We start from the raw sequence: 15728 nt of genomic DNA, 5'->3' as shown, positions 1-15728 counted from the left end.
TGGTTAGTAAGCAAGCAGCTGGCTTCTCCACCGGAAGGTAGCAACAGGGTAGTAGGATACGGCTGTAAGTGTGCAAAGGTAATATTAAAAATATAGCACAACTGGCACAGCATGAGCATCAACCAATAGGAATCAACAGCAACTGCCAACAGATCATCTCTATTGGTGTGCCCTGCAAAGTGGCACAGTACAGCTTAGCTTTTGGCATCACTGATTGGATGCAGTGGGTAACAGGAAAATAAGACATTTGTAAACTAGAGGCTAAATTTCAGGAAACTTGTCCTTAGGAAAAAAAAAACTATCTTTCCCAAGGCGGGTAGAAATAGGTCTAAACATATATATCTCTTCTTGAAACTCATGGCTTTTGGACCTCCTTCAACTAGGATCTGGCCTAAAATAAATATGTTCACATTTGAACATATCCCAATCCTGTTGTATTTTTATCTAACAGTGAAGTTCTCTCTCCAATCCCTCTCCCCCTCCTCTCCCTTTTCTCACTTTACCTCCCTCCCTCCCTCCTTCTGCTCTGTCTCTTCTTCTCCTTCCCTTACCCCTCCCGTGTGTGTGTGTACATGCATTAGTCCACGTGTGCAGGTGTGTATCCATGTGTGCATGTCAGGGATCATATCCAAGGCCTTAGGCAGGATAAGCAAGTTCTCTGTCACTAAGCTACATCTCCAAATCCAAATTACGTTATAAAAACAACACTCAAGTCTTCTGGCAGTGAGTACTGGCAGGAGATGGAACGTCTAATATTAAATGTCTGATCTGGAGCTGTCAAGAGGGAAATAAAAGCCTCTTAGATCTCTGGTTCCAATGACAGGTATAAGTTTAGACGATTACATAGGGCATCAACTAGAATGGGGAAGGTCCAAGGCTATGTTTTTGTCCATTTATTAACTATTTTCCCCTGAGGCTGATGTGGTGGCTAGCTACCAGGGACAAACAGTGCTTTTCAGGATGAGGAAATATGGCATGGTATTCCCCAGCAGCCACCTTGGCCTTGGAATGCCTGCATTCTTACCCACTCTCTTACTTTACTTTTCAATTTCTGTGTTGTCATATGTGTGTAAATACATGCATGTGTGTAAGGGTGTGTGTGTGTGTGTGTGTGTGTGTGTGTGTGTGTGTGTGTGTGTATTCTTGTAGAAGCCAGAGATAGCTGCTCTTTCTCAATTGTGATCCACCTTATAGTTTGGAGACAGGGGTTGGTGTGGATATAGAACTCACTGATCTGGCTAGATTGACTGGCTAGAAAGCCTCTGAGATCCTTCTGCCTTCCAGTGCTGGGATTAAGATTCATGCTGCCATGCCTGACTGTTAATGTGGGTGCTTAGAATATGAACTCTGTCACTCATGCTTGTGTGAGAAACACATTCCCTACTAATCAAATGGCTCAACCTCTACCCATATCGCTTGCATACATTCCTCATTTAAGTTTTGTTTCACTTTCTTTCCAACCCCCTTTCCTCTAAAGTCTGGTGTTCTATTTCACTTGCTTATTGTCTCCCCCTTACCTCAATGGGAATGCAGGAAGCTGCCCCTGCTTCATTGCCACTGTCTTGGCTATAGAACACATCATTCAGTATGGTAGCACTGGCATTCACAGAATCCATGAGGACAGACACATGCTGGTGGACCTTGCTTAGGTCAGTAAGTCTGTAATAAAGCGAAGACATAGGTGAGTTCATTGTTATGGATTTAAGGTGTAAGGAGCTCACACTCTGGAACATGGGTTAAAATGGAGATCCTCAGTACTGGATTTGAACTCCCTCTTGCCTCTTGCTATTTCTGTTTTTCACTAGACATCCAGGGATGCTGGCAAACAGTTTAATTCTTCTGTAAGTGTTTATCTTTGTTCATCTTAGTTTAGCTTGGATTTAGATACTGGGAAATGGAATAGGATGAGAAACAAAAATAGAGGAGCAGAGTTAGCTCTTGCTGAAACTTCAAGGGCTTTCCGAGAGTTAAGGGCAAGCATAAACATATAAAAATGTTCGTTTGTTTGTTTGTTTATGTGTGTACACATACATGTCAGTGTGTGTGTGCACACATGCAAGTCAGAGGACAAGTTTTAGGAGTTGATTTTCTAGGTCTACTATGTGGGGACCTAAGGCTCAGACTCAGAGGGCCAGGTTTAATGACAAATACCTTCACCCTATGAACCATTTTGCTGTCCTGGAATAAACGGTATTATTCCTACTGGGTCTTAGAAAGCAGAGGAAATAAAAATTCACCTCTAGCTTTAATGAGGAATATAAAACATGGCTTACTGTTCATCACAAAGACTACTTCTTGCATGGATTATAAGGGCCCTAATTTTCAGCACTTAGTGAGATTCCTTTCTGAGGTAAGCTCCCCAGTAGTCAACACAAATCACCTGACTATCTCTCCCTAGCCCTCTTTGGGGTTTCTAGCCCTGTTTTTAAGTTCATTCCTCTTACCTGCTAATGAGGTTTTCTGCACGCCGAGCCAAGTGCTGCATCTGGGCATACTCCCCATCAGAGAGGCTGTCTTGAGATTCCTGGAAATCCAGGTGGGGTGCTGGGACAGCTTGGATTTCAGTATGCTTAGATTCCCACGTTTTCATTGAGTTCTCAAGGTCCTAGAAATGAATATAATGGCAAATTGCAATGACTGTTGTAGCTATGAAGACACATGACAGATTTGTCTATAAGTATGGTGTTTTGTAGGTAATATGGGGTATAGGTGATAAAAGGGAGTGAAGACTTAACTCTTCATCGCCCCATGCCCCTATTTATATACCTTTTTAGTCAGTGCATCTTCTGTATAAGATAGTTCAGTTTTCGTTGTTAGTACACTGGCTCATGGGATACCAGTCTTGAATGAGTCAAAATGTCTACCCTCTACAATATTACCTATGATGACACGGTAACTGATAGACAGTGGAAAGCCATCTCTCTCTCTCTCTCTCTCTCTCTCTCTCTCTCTCTCTCTCTCTCTGTGTGTGTGTGTGTGTGTGTGTGTATGTATTGTGATGATATTTAAAGTCAGACATGAAAATTTATTTTTCAGTCCTGCTTTTTCATTTAATAGTGATGTGACAATTCAAAGTTATTTAAGCTCTCAATGTGGATATAAGTGTCTAGTCCTTATAGGATGCTTGGAGAAACCTTTGTCAGGCAATATATCCAATGTGCCCAAAGCAAAGTTGGCATTTCATTATGGGACATTCCATCCCTCTCTATTAGTATTTTTATGTTCACAATTCAAAAAGATGGCCTCCAAGCTCTGAACAGATGATCAATAATGTGACATCTGTGACATTATTGTACCTTTATATTTAGTAGAAATCTATGACATCTGTAAATGCAATATTTGAAGGAATCTTATAGGAGCCTCAAAGAAATCATATTCAATACAGGCACTGTTATTGAAAGAGTATATTTCTTCACCACCAATGCGTTTTAGTTTTCTGTGCTGTATAGGGTGTTTGTGTGTGTTTGTGTGTGTGTGTGTGTGTGTGTGTGTGTGTGTGTGTGTGTGTGTGTGTGTGTGTGTGTATGCATCAGTGTAGGACATTGTTGAAAGGGAGACAGTGTCTTTTGGGCAGTGTCTCAAGCTTTTAGGACTCACCCCTTTCTATTCAGTTCATTGAATATGGTATGCTACCTAGGAGAATGGACTTCTATCATTCAAGGTGCCTGGGGTAAGGGACATGCAGAGTTCCCTTTGGGGAATTCTTCTCTACTAGAAATGCAATAGCTATGAATGAGGTGACATAGGATCTCAAGTAGGACTTTTCTCTTACCCGATCTCTCATCAACATCTGGGCAGTATTATTGTATTTAATCTTGATAAGGCCTGGTTTCTGAATCCAGGCTTCCCCATCCACCTGCACAGGGATACCACCTTCACCATCAATAGTTATTATCACCTCACGGCACTACCAGAAAAGAAAAGGACAGAGAACAAGAAGAGAGACAAATTAGGAGACTAGTGTGGACTAATCTGGTATTGGGTCACAGTGAGAATACGTATTTGAAGAGATACTGGCAAAAATATGAATCAGATCATCCCAGGAAGGAGCATGTATTATCTATGATCTTTTGGCTTCTTTGGTCCCTGCCACCTCTATCTTCAACAGCAGTCACTACCTTACTGCCTAACAGAATGCCTACTTCCTCTACCCAGCAACTCTTACAAGCAGGTATTTATGAGGAGTAGCTCACATCCTTGGATTGCAGCTGGGAAATTTACCCCATATTTTTATCCACCCAACCCTTGCCTACCTGGGCAATTCGATGATGATGCAGGTTGATGATGCGAGACATGGCCATCTGCACAGAACCAAAGATTGCCACTACCTCTAGCTTCCCATCATCAATTGCAGGGGCCTCATATTCCTAGGGAGGAAGAACCATGTCACAATTCTTGCAATAATGCTTACTTTATCTATACTGTGCTCTGAGGACTACTGACAATATTTTTTTTCTAACACATGAATAAGTGAGAAAATTATACTGAAAGGGAAAACTAAGGTAAGGAAGCCAAGCTTAGAGAAGGAATTGTGCTTGAAATAAATACATTTGAGCTCTTTTGGAGATCAAAACTGATTCCAATTTCTTCCCTGTTCAGTGCAGCAGCACGAATTCCCAAGATCAGTTCTATTGGTTTCATGGACTTCTTATATGAACTCAGAGGATAGACCGAATGACTGTTTTCTGAGGAGATGTCTTTACTGACATACAATCTTGGGATAAAGAACATAGCCTCCTGGGTAATCCTCTGAGTATTTTTCAGGCCTTAGTAATTGGAAAGTCAAAACCCAGGTATCACTTGACATAATTCTAGGGTTCTCATGTCTGGAATGGCACCTGTTTTAACAAGGGTCTGTTAACAAGGGTTTCAAGCCTATAGCAACTTCCCCCACTGTACTTCCCATTACAGGCAGTCTTGCACTTTCCTTTCTGAGACAATTGAGCGTCCACTCCTCTTGCCCACCCCATTCCTCATTCCACACTCACTGTGGTTGCTGTGTTGCTTCCCCAGAAGTTGACACCTCCAGCGTAGCTGGTAATGTTGAGCACTACAATGCCTTGAAGGTTTGGCAAGGAGACAGCTTCTCCATCACACTGAAAGAAAAAAATAGCTCTTATAGCCCACTTTTTCAGATAGAGAGATGGGGAAATGTTTGGTCTTCTCTGCACACTATTATTTCCTTCCTGTGGCTGTGAGTTAGGCTCCTCAGATTTAAATTTTAGAACCAAAGATGTAGTGGAAAGGTAACTTCTGATGTCACAAGATTTCCTTTCTCCATGCCCCTTTCTACTAACCTCGAGGTGTATTCGCTCTTCCAGTTTCCTGTATGAGCGCTGTAGCAGTTCCTTGCTTCCCAGAAGACCATACCATATTTTGTTCTTAAGGCGGCTACTGCATGGAGAGAAGAGTAGAAAAAGATAGAAAGTGAGCGATATAGAAGTGAGTGGATGGAGAAAGACAGGAAGGGGAAAACATCATTCTCAAGTGCCAATTTTTGTTTAATATAATACTTTAAATGTATTCTTTGCAAAGCTCAAACATACATATAATGTATTTCAGTAGTAGTTATCTGTTATCCCCCTGCCCAACCAATTCTTCTGGGACACGTTTCAAGTTTTTTATCCTTCTTGGTAGGTTGGCCTGCTCTAATATATACCTGGGCAACACTATTTAAAGAAATTATTATTTAAAAATAAATCAACTCTATTTTGAATGGAGATATTTAATAGTCTGATATCTCAACGTCCATTTTATTTAACTAGCTAACAACTGCAACCTGGATGAAAACATAGATTTATAAGCAATAATTCATTCAAACTAACAAAGAAAAATGGTACTTTAATATGACAAGAATTGTCATAATTCTTGGATATGTGGGAATTCATAGAAATACTTTTTAAAAGAAATGTGTAAGAGAAATAAAAGAATTATTGTTTGTTTCTCACAATTTTCTGAAGGAGTAAATAACTAAGCAAATTATTAAAAAAACTAAAAGGAATTATGTTAACATGGGAAGGAATAAGATTTCTTTTTTTTTTTTTTTTTTGGTTCTTCTTATTTCTGACCAGAAAATTAAACTACTTTTTAGTCATTGGTGCAAATATGAGCAAAGAGTGAAGTTTTGGTGCAGTAATAAATGTCACGGACAACAGGTACAGTGCTCACCTAAATTATATATATATATATATACATATATGTATATATGTATATATATGTATATTAATTCACAAAAGCTTATTACATATTTTACCAATAACAGAAAAAAGAAAAGTCAGTATTAATCTAGACATTATCTCATATGGAGAGACAAATACTAATGTTGCTATTTTGAGCAACATGCATTATGTAAAGTGTACTTTATCCCATAAATATGAAATTTCTTACATGTTAATCTTAGTGTGTTTTGCATAGAGAAAATATGGGACAGGCAAGGCATAACAGGAGACTTTGGATGGAGTTAAGAATAATAATGTTTTGTTAACTATAGTATCTCTTACAACAACAGAGAGCTTATACTCCTAAGAGGGTTGAATATCATTTAGGAACTTTAAACGTCATAGAAATTAGCTATCATAGGAAATGTTTCAAAATATACAAGGCTAGTGCAAAGTTATTTGTATTCTGAAACCAAAAGCTTTTGGGGCATTTTAATTTCATCATCTATAAAATCAGAAGCTTAATTATATACAAATGCAAATATACCTAGAAAAAAAGAATTCTATAAACTAACTAAATAAGTAAATAAATGAATGAATAAGTAAATAAAATAAGCACAAGGGTGGGAGACTTTCATCTCCCTATGTCTAAAGTTACTTCAAACCTACAGTTATTAAAGTAGTGTGTTACTTGCACAGGATGGACAAGAGATCGGTGAAATGAAGGGTCCAGAAACAAACCTTTACATTTATGGGCACTTGATTTTTTTAAAAAAGATGCTAACATAATTAATTGGGAAAATGATAACTTTTTGAAAAGATGTGGTACTGAGCTAAATGAGGTATCCGTGGTGATTTGAATACAAATGCCACATATAGGCTCATATATTGAATGCTTAGTGAGCAGGGGCTAGAACTCTTTGATAGGTTTAGAAAGATTAGGAGGTGTGGCCTTGTCGGAAGAAGTATGTCACTGGGGATGGGCTTGGTTGTTTTCCAAAGCCCACATCTGGCCCAGTGTTTTTCTTTTTCTCTTGGTCCATGGATCAGGACATAGAACTCTGAGCAACTTCTCCAGCTGTCATGCTCCTTACCGTGATGATGATGGACTAAAACTCTGCAACTGTAAGCCAGCCCTAAAAAATTGTCTTTGCAAGAGTTGCCTTGGTCACTGTCTTTTCACAGCAATAGAACAGTGACTAAGACAATATCTTCATGCAAAGGATGGATTTAGAGCATTAGCTCACGCTATACACACAGAAAAATTAATTCAAAGTACGAACTTAAATGTAAAAATGAAAACAATACAATTTTGGAAGAAAACAACATTTTCTGACCTTGAGTTAGATTAGTATGGTACCAGAGACATGGTCTATAAAGACAAAAAATTAACTAGGCTTTATAAAAATTGAAAAATTCTATACTTAAAAAGATATGAAAATGAAAAGACACTAGTAAACTGAGAGAAACTAATATAGTTCACCCTCATCCTGGGCCTATTCTGAGAAAGAGATGCTAATGGCAGTGGCAGAGGGAGGGTGGTCCTTTATGATAGTTACCCCGGCTTCATATATTTGTACTTCCAATTTATAAAACCGCCGAAGCTGCCTTAAGATGTATCTGTGGGATAAATCTACCAGAAGGTTCTAGGTGGGCCAGTACTACTCAGTGCATCCAGAGGACCCAATCTGCAAGACCAGGAAACAATAGCAGCATCCTGTATACTTTGTAGTAGCCTTCTCAAGCAAAAACACCTTTGGAACTCTCATTAGGGCCCAGTTAAACTTAGAAATAAAATAAAGTTCAGTGCAACTAGTTCTCAATAACAGTTAAGAGGAATCCCCCAGGGTAGCCTATGGAATGGAAGTACAAATGTACGAAGCCAGGGTAAGTATCATAAAGCAGCCCAACTTTCTGGATGCGCTGTCTCCACTAGGCAAGTCTTGGAACCTATGCATTTTACTTCCCAAGGACCTTAGACTTTCTGTTACTTGTCTGCTATAGGAATATTTATGTGTACTGCGACTGTGTGTGCTTATCCAGAAGGCTGAGCATCTTTCCCTTACTTGTATTGTTCTGGGTGTTCTTCTCTTCTGGCATTGAACTCCAGAGAAATTTTTGCATCTAGTCCAATTCCAAAGTAGTTGTTCATGACACACCTTTCTTTGAAGCGTCTGAAATTAGGGAAGAAGGCAGACACTAAATAAACAGGAAAGGAGTACTACTACACCAGGCATCAGACAGCATCCACACAAGGAAAAATAATGGAGGGAAGGCTCCTCCCCTGGGACAAGCCATATGGTTTCTGGTAAGGTGTCTATAGATGTCCATTTGTGCCCAAAAGTACCCCGGCAGTTCTGAGAGAGAATGTCCAGTCAGCCCGGAAGCTTGAGTGGGATGACTCATATCAAAGAAGCAAAACGTGTAACCTTAGTTGAATTCGTAGGCCTCAGATATGAGTCATGTCTTTCCACACAGAATGAAATACTCATGGGCTGATCCCATAACTAATTTTGGAGTATCTTAGCTGCAGATGTATTTTGGTTATGAAGCCTACATTACTGGTGTCAATGATGTCTGACTCATTCCTGGCACTTTCATACCAGCAAACAAAGGTTAACATATTTTACATTTGAGAGGAGAGTCTGGTAAACGAAAATATAACAATGATGATGATTATGATGACAATGAAGTGAGTAGTTTTTAGTTTCCTGAATTCATCTAGGGTATTAATTTCAAAATTAGAGTATCCCAGAGCTAATTCCAGCCTGTAACTGTGACTGCTGTAACTGTAACCTGTGCATGCCCCTTCCCAATTTTGCATTCAAAGAAATCTCCTTGCTTGAAATAGGCTACAGGAGGAGGGGTAACACCAGGAATGAATCAGACAGTGTTTTTGCACAGCTGCTGTTAAGCATGTGCCACTGTACTGCTTATCAGAACTCATAAGGCAGACCTGTGAGATCTCAAACATGAATGGCGAAGTGGTGGGTGTGGGGGCGGGGGAGCTGTTGGAAACTCAAGAATTGCTTTCCTCAATAAATTATTTGTGAAGCATTTGCTAGTTCTGTCTTTTGGGAAACTGAAAAGGGCACAGTTTGGCTGTTTCAGGCACAAGGAGATTTAAATCAATCACTAAATTTGCATCACCTTTGCCTCCCTTGACCAGAGTGAGAATTTAGAGCTTCTCTGACTAAAGTCTTACCCAACTGATCTAGCAGAACTCAGAATGACTGAGTATGGTAGAATTTGGCTGCTGGGATATTTTAGACAAATGGGACAGGCAAGATAATCAATCGTCCTTGGATTTCCTATCGTGTTCCTTACATGACTATTTTTTTGTATCCTCAACCATTTACAGTTAAAAGCAACACTGAAAAAGTAAGTCCTCTGAAATCACAACTAAAATTTATTATGCGTTTTCAGTGCGTATAGCACTTAACTATGAGTATCAAGTGCAGCTCAGTGCAAGTCCTTTTTATATCTAAACTTAACAAATAGAACAAGCTTACATGAAAGTGCAGTAACTATATTCATTCCCCTTGGAAAAACAGGGCTTACATTGGTTAAGTAACTTGGTAGCTCATACAATTAATTAGAGAATCAGAATTTCACTCTGGACATGGCGAGACTATGCTACCAACAAGAGGGACAGAAGCACATTAAAAGTCATCGAGTTGCATACTTACATCGTTTCAGGTGTAACATGTAAGTGTTCTAAGTCAAGGTTATCAAGGTCTTCACTTCTCAGAGAAGGTATAGAAGATAAGGTGTCACAGCGAGACCCTAAACACAAAAATCATCACCTTGGAGACAGGTGCAGACAGAAAGCCTTTCTCCCCACCTGCAATCCACCCTGCTTTCCCTGCTGGCTGAGGATCAAGCTCAATGGCTTGCTCCTAGATAAACTTCACTGTTCTCACACCCCAGGGGCCCCCTTCCATCCTTTTAGATGGATAGGGACTTTGATTGAGGTGTTTGCTGGCTGTCAGTGATACAAATCCATAACCTGGCTCTCATCGGGCCAGTATTTTCAAAGCGTCCAACATATTCTTTGCTGTGGACATTGGGATGGAGTAGTGTGGAGTTTCTGGAAAAGAGTGAGGAATGTCCACTCGAGAGCGGGGTCATGTGTGAAGGCAGATGTGTGGAAATGTATTTATTCCTTGGAAACTAAGTGGCAGTGCTATAGGTAAAATAAGAGAAGTCCTTACGGTGTCTTGGGCTCTGATCATAGTCATCTGAGTCATCGTCTCCATCGCCCAGGAACAAAGATGAAGCAAAGTTCTTCACTGATAAGCTCTGTCTGCTTTCGTCATCCAGAACTAAAGAGCAGAAGTGGAAGGAGGGAGGGGTATGGAAGAAAGGAAGCAGAGAAGGATGGAAGATGGGTCACGTTTATCACACAGTTTCTGAGCACGTATATGTAGGTAGACGATGAGACTCCAGTTTTCCTTCATGTTGCTGCTTGTATCCCCACACTTTTTATCATATCATTTCCAAGTCTTTTAAAGTTCTATAATGTTTTCTTCCTTATTCTTTTTCTGTCACCCACAGAGCACACATACTTATGAGCAGACACTTGGGAGGGGTGATATGAGTGTCCAGATAGAATTCATGATTCCCTTCTATCCCATTTTGTTAGTTCATATACTCATATATTATGCAGGTGCATGAATGTGTGATATGTGTGTATGCATGGTTATATATGCATGGTGTATGGGTATGATGTGTGTGAGAGAGTGCAGGTCCTTGCATGCCACAATACACACATGGAAGTCAGAGGACAACCTCAGGAATCAGTTCTCATTTTCCACCTTGCTAGGGAACAAGCATCTCTTGTTGTTTTTGCTGCATACACCAGGCTAGCCCACAAGGTTCCAATGAGTCTCTTGTGTCTCTTCTTCCCATTCCCCCAAAGAAGCACACTGAGCTTACAGATGTGTTTGTTACCACATCCTGCTTTTCTATGGGCTGTGATGATTCAGAGTCAAGGTTGTTACCTGTGCTCAGCAAGTGCACTACCCACTGAGCCATCTCCTTGGCCCTTTCCTGGTCATCCAAAGGTCTCACTAAATCCTCTGGATATTTGAGAGCTTCCTAGCTTTTTTTGTTAGCCCATGTGTGGCACAGCTCATGTGTTCAGCTTGTGCCAAGGCTCATCTGGTCTTTTATTACCTTTCTGCCAAGTCTTTATTTGTCCTGTGACTATGAAATATAACCTTTAAGTTTAACATTTGCCTAGGAGCAGACTGATGATGGGTTGTTATGGAGCTATGGCCAAGTTAATTTAGTTTGATCTTTATCATTACAGAAACGGAGACAAAAATGATTGTATAATTCCCGGAAACTATTGAAACAGAAAGTGATTATTTAATTATTCCACAGTATTAAAGGGAGATGTACATTCTCAGAAACATGGCTAAGATTTCTCCTAAAGGTATCAAAGCAGCGACAGGTACTGTGGATAACCACCAAAGGCTAGCAGGGACAATTCCATGTTATATGGGACTTCTGCTCAGTTCCAATAGCTCAGTTAGAATACACTTTTATCATATGGGTTTTTTAAATTTATTTTTCAAAGGGGCATTGTATAGATAAAGAGGTTATTAAAATAGTGTGTGAGGAACTTGGGGACGTTTAAAACTTCATACTCTGCTGGAAGTTTAGGAACTCTCAAGAATTCTAGGTGATCACAGTCACTGTCAAGTCAGCAAGACCATTCTTAGGTTCTATATGCCTGACTACTAATGTGTAAGGCATGCGAAGATGAACACCACACAAGAAGCGAGGCTGACAGAGCTCTCAGCCCTGTTTCTTATATCACTTGTAGTTGTTTAGGATACATGTCAGTTCCAAAAATAAAGAAGTGTAGGAACCGAGGGCCAGGAAAGGAGAAGCCAAAAGGACAGCTTATCTGGCCTGAAGCTTTGTAAGTCAGCAGTCAGAGGAGTGACTTGATATATAACACTAACACGGAATCCCGTCAAGTGTTGTCAGTGAGGTGATAGCAGACCCAGACGAAGGGAGATTATGAAACCATTCCTGGGAGGAACCTTTTCTTTTCCCTATCCTAGTCACAATAACTCTAAACACCTTACCTTGTTCAACCTGGAATATGATGAGTTTCAAGGATTGCTGGAGTTTCTGAGCCCTTTCAGCCAACTCCATTTTAGCCTTTGCTATGTGGTCTAGTTCAGGGACGAAGGGTTTTCCATCTGATTTGCTTCTGCTTCCATATGCTGTGGCTGTCCTCTCAGCAGAGGCAGCTACTGCATCCTCAGCCAGGAGATCAAGAAGGACACTGAGTTTATCATACATTAAGTCGCTCTATAGGGGGAAGAAGGAAATTGGGTATTGTTAGGAAAGATAAAATGAGAAGAAAGGATGGTCTGGGGGAGGCTGAAAGGCAACACTGCATAGAATCCCACTGGTGAGGTGATGAAGGACAGGCAGTGCTGACACCCAAAGGGTAGCAGGGGATTAAACATATAGGACGTGTTTCTGAACAGCTTCAGGGATCTATGCATGCTCACAGTTTTTCTCCTGTCAAGATGGCTCTTGAATTTGTGTGGACCATGGATAAAAGGGAGACATGGAAACGTTTTTCTGTTAGTATCTGCATCAGCATGCTTCTACGGATGCCAGTGTGCCTCTGTATAGTGTTGGTGTCTGTCCTCAGATGTATGTATTTTGAGGATGAGCATCTGCCACATGATTTAAACTTTACTTAGAGAAGTGACTCTCCACCTTCCTAATGCTGAAGCCCTTTAATGCAGTTCTTCATGTTCTGGTGGCCCACAACCATAAAATTATTTTTGTTGCTACTTCACAACTGTAATTTTCTACTGTTGTGAATCTTAATCTATAATATGCAGGATAGTTGATATGTCACCCCTGTGAAATGGTCACTTAATCCCCAAAGAGATCATGACCCACAGGTTGAGAACTTCTGACTTAGTAGTTTGTGATGTGAGACAACTTACTTAAGTTCTTTATTCCTCCACATCTGAGGTCAGCTGCAAATATTATATAAGTTGGTATATATATATATATATATATATATATATATATATATACATATATATATATATATATATATTATTTAGAATAATTTTTGACACAAAGTGTGTGTTGTATAATTGTTAAGTATTGTTAAAGAGGTGATGTGGGTCTGTTTATTTTTCATTTTTTAATGTGTATGTGGCGTTTCTGTTCATGTATATGCATGGTTTGCACATATGTGGGTACACATGTGTGTGTGTGTGTGTGTGTGTATGGGTAGAGACTGGAGGTTAATGTCAGGATTAGTCTCACTCTTCAACCCTATTCACTGAACCAGGTCTCTGAATCAAACCCCCAGCTATTTCTATTGTATAAATATGTTTGCAGCGCTGAAACTAAATTATGTGGCTCTGTGTGTGTGTGTGTGTGTGTGTGTGTGTGTGTGTGTGTGTGTGTGTGTGTGTGTCAAGCATTCAACTAGCTGAGTAATAGCTCCACCTTTTGTGAATATATATTCTTATATCTTTATGCATGCTTTGGTGCATAACTCCATTCACTGATGCTTAATGTTCACTACTATCTATTTGTGGACAGATTCTTGGCATATAACTAGGTGCATGGATGTGGATATGCCAAGATGAAAGTGATGAAATTGGGCCTTCCCCGTCAAGAAGATCAAGCAGCTACTTAACTTTGCCACTACTTTATGATCCCCAGTAAGAGGCACATCTTATTTTATTGAAAACGTGATTCCTGTTCACAAAGGGATGAGATAGTAGGAAAGGACACTTACTTTCAAAATCACAGACTCTACTGCTGTAGTGTTCTGTTTTATTTGATGCCAGGCCTTTACAATATCATCGATAAAATCTTGCACTGCTGAGCACAGGAATCTGGAAAAATGAGGTAGACAGCATATGTGTTAGAACCTGTGTGACCCAGAGCCCTTATCTCATAGAATAGCATCGCTATATATCTTCTTCCCCCTTCCATCTCTCTTTCACAACATATCCTGCCTTCTCTGTCCGCTTTCAGACTTCGCACTGTTCTTTCTGTGCTTTATTTTATCCTGTACACATGATAAAGTATGTTCCTTTCCCACTTAGGCCCGGTTTCACTCCACTTCCCAAGGGATGTACTTGAGATAGCTTTGCCAGCATTCCTTAGTGATGACTGTAAATGACCAGAAAGATACTCTGCTTGGTTAACATTTTCACCAATCAATCAGCACTGGTTCAAGGGCTACCTGATAAAGTACAAGAGCAATGACACAAGGGAATATATTTCTGTGTGTAATTAGTGCTTCTCAGATGAGAGTGTAGTGGATGGGGCAGGAGCCTTTGCTCCTAAGAGTGCCAGAGAAAAGGAATGAGCCAAATGTTTAGGAGGAGGATGTGTCGCTTGAGCTATAAGACAGCACACAGGTAAGGCATCAGTCCCTGAACACTTGGCTTAAACTTCCACTACTCCCCTAACTCCTGGGGCTTATGGGACCTAGGACCCTGACTTCTGTCACCCATTAGTTCCTGATGCCCAGAGGTAAGGAGTCCGCAGAGACCCCACCCATATTTCTGTGGATGCCCTAGCTCCTGGACCTAAAATATAATCAGTCTCCAGAACATCAGCCCCAAGCTCCCTGTTTCCACTCACTGGACATTATAATCTTGGATGTGCAAGTCCCAGGGCAGGAACAAACAAAATCGACATGCCAATCCAAAAAAAAAATCTCTCCAAAAAATTACTGATCCCATAATAATGGACCCTAATGAAAAGGACTGGGGAGAATTTCAGAGAAAAAAATTAGAAAAAATTATTATAAATATGTCCAAACAAAGAAGACAAGAATAGTCTCTAAGAGAACAAAAGAGATAAAGAAGTCAATAAAAGTTATGAAAAGGGAATTCAATAAAGACTTAAAATTACTGAAGAAAAGCTAAACTGAAATCATGCTAGAAACAAAAAAGTCAGTAAGCAGGATTTCTGGGTAAAATGGGAGACTAGAAGCCTTTCTGCCGCATGAATAGCTTATTACAGTTAAGGAATTAAAAAGGAACCTAAATATGATAACATCCAATCAGCTTCTTCTCCAGTCCTAGAGTCTATTTGATCAATACCCCAATAAGCCTCACATACCATCAAACCCATGGAATACCTCTACTAGTGGCTTGAACTTGCTGCTCTGATTGCTACCAATGCAGGTACCACCACCATATGGCCATTTACTTCACATAAAATAGGCTAAAAGAATCCCACCAGGAGATCCACAAAAGTGGTGTTGGTAGGGATTTCATAGAAGGGTTTCCTGGGGATTGTTACCACCAGTAACTCAGTGAGAAAAGGTAAAGTCCTGGGAGCTAGGCAAAGCTCTAAACAGTGCTTTGGCTATCACAGAGCCAGCAGCTGCTCCTGACTTTGTGTGAATGCAGCAAGTGTGGCTAGATGGAGTTTGCCTCAGCTACTCACAGCCCACCGAGCAGAGTCAAGAAAACTATACACGAGACAATCTTGAGAGTTCACACGGGAAGAACTGGACTGGTAAAAATCAACACCGAGTGTGACCAGGGA

The 15728-nt window shown here is 40.2% G+C and overlaps 1 protein-coding gene across 1 annotated transcript in view; it reads right to left on the bottom strand.

Annotated features, from left to right (window-relative positions):
* Dgkk (diacylglycerol kinase kappa) overlaps nt 1-15728 on the bottom strand; it is a 90194-nt gene that overhangs the window by 7494 nt on the left and 66972 nt on the right. The window contains exons 11-21 of the mRNA XM_032889428.1: nt 13957-14056; nt 12260-12488; nt 10373-10483; nt 9848-9944; nt 8225-8332; nt 5298-5394; nt 4989-5096; nt 4254-4367; nt 3773-3907; nt 2445-2605; nt 1518-1659 (exon numbers count right to left, since the gene is read on the bottom strand). Of these exons, the coding sequence (XP_032745319.1) occupies nt 1518-1659; nt 2445-2605; nt 3773-3907; nt 4254-4367; nt 4989-5096; nt 5298-5394; nt 8225-8332; nt 9848-9944; nt 10373-10483; nt 12260-12488; nt 13957-14056 (1402 nt within the window). The remainder of the gene's footprint in view (nt 1-1517; nt 1660-2444; nt 2606-3772; nt 3908-4253; nt 4368-4988; nt 5097-5297; nt 5395-8224; nt 8333-9847; nt 9945-10372; nt 10484-12259; nt 12489-13956; nt 14057-15728) is intronic.

Source organism: Rattus rattus, chromosome X (assembly GCF_011064425.1).
Source record: "Rattus rattus isolate New Zealand chromosome X, Rrattus_CSIRO_v1, whole genome shotgun sequence".
Lineage (NCBI taxonomy): Eukaryota > Metazoa > Chordata > Mammalia > Rodentia > Muridae > Rattus > Rattus rattus.
The sequence above is the reverse complement of the archived record's forward strand: the minus strand, read 5'-3'. Positions and strand labels throughout refer to the sequence as shown.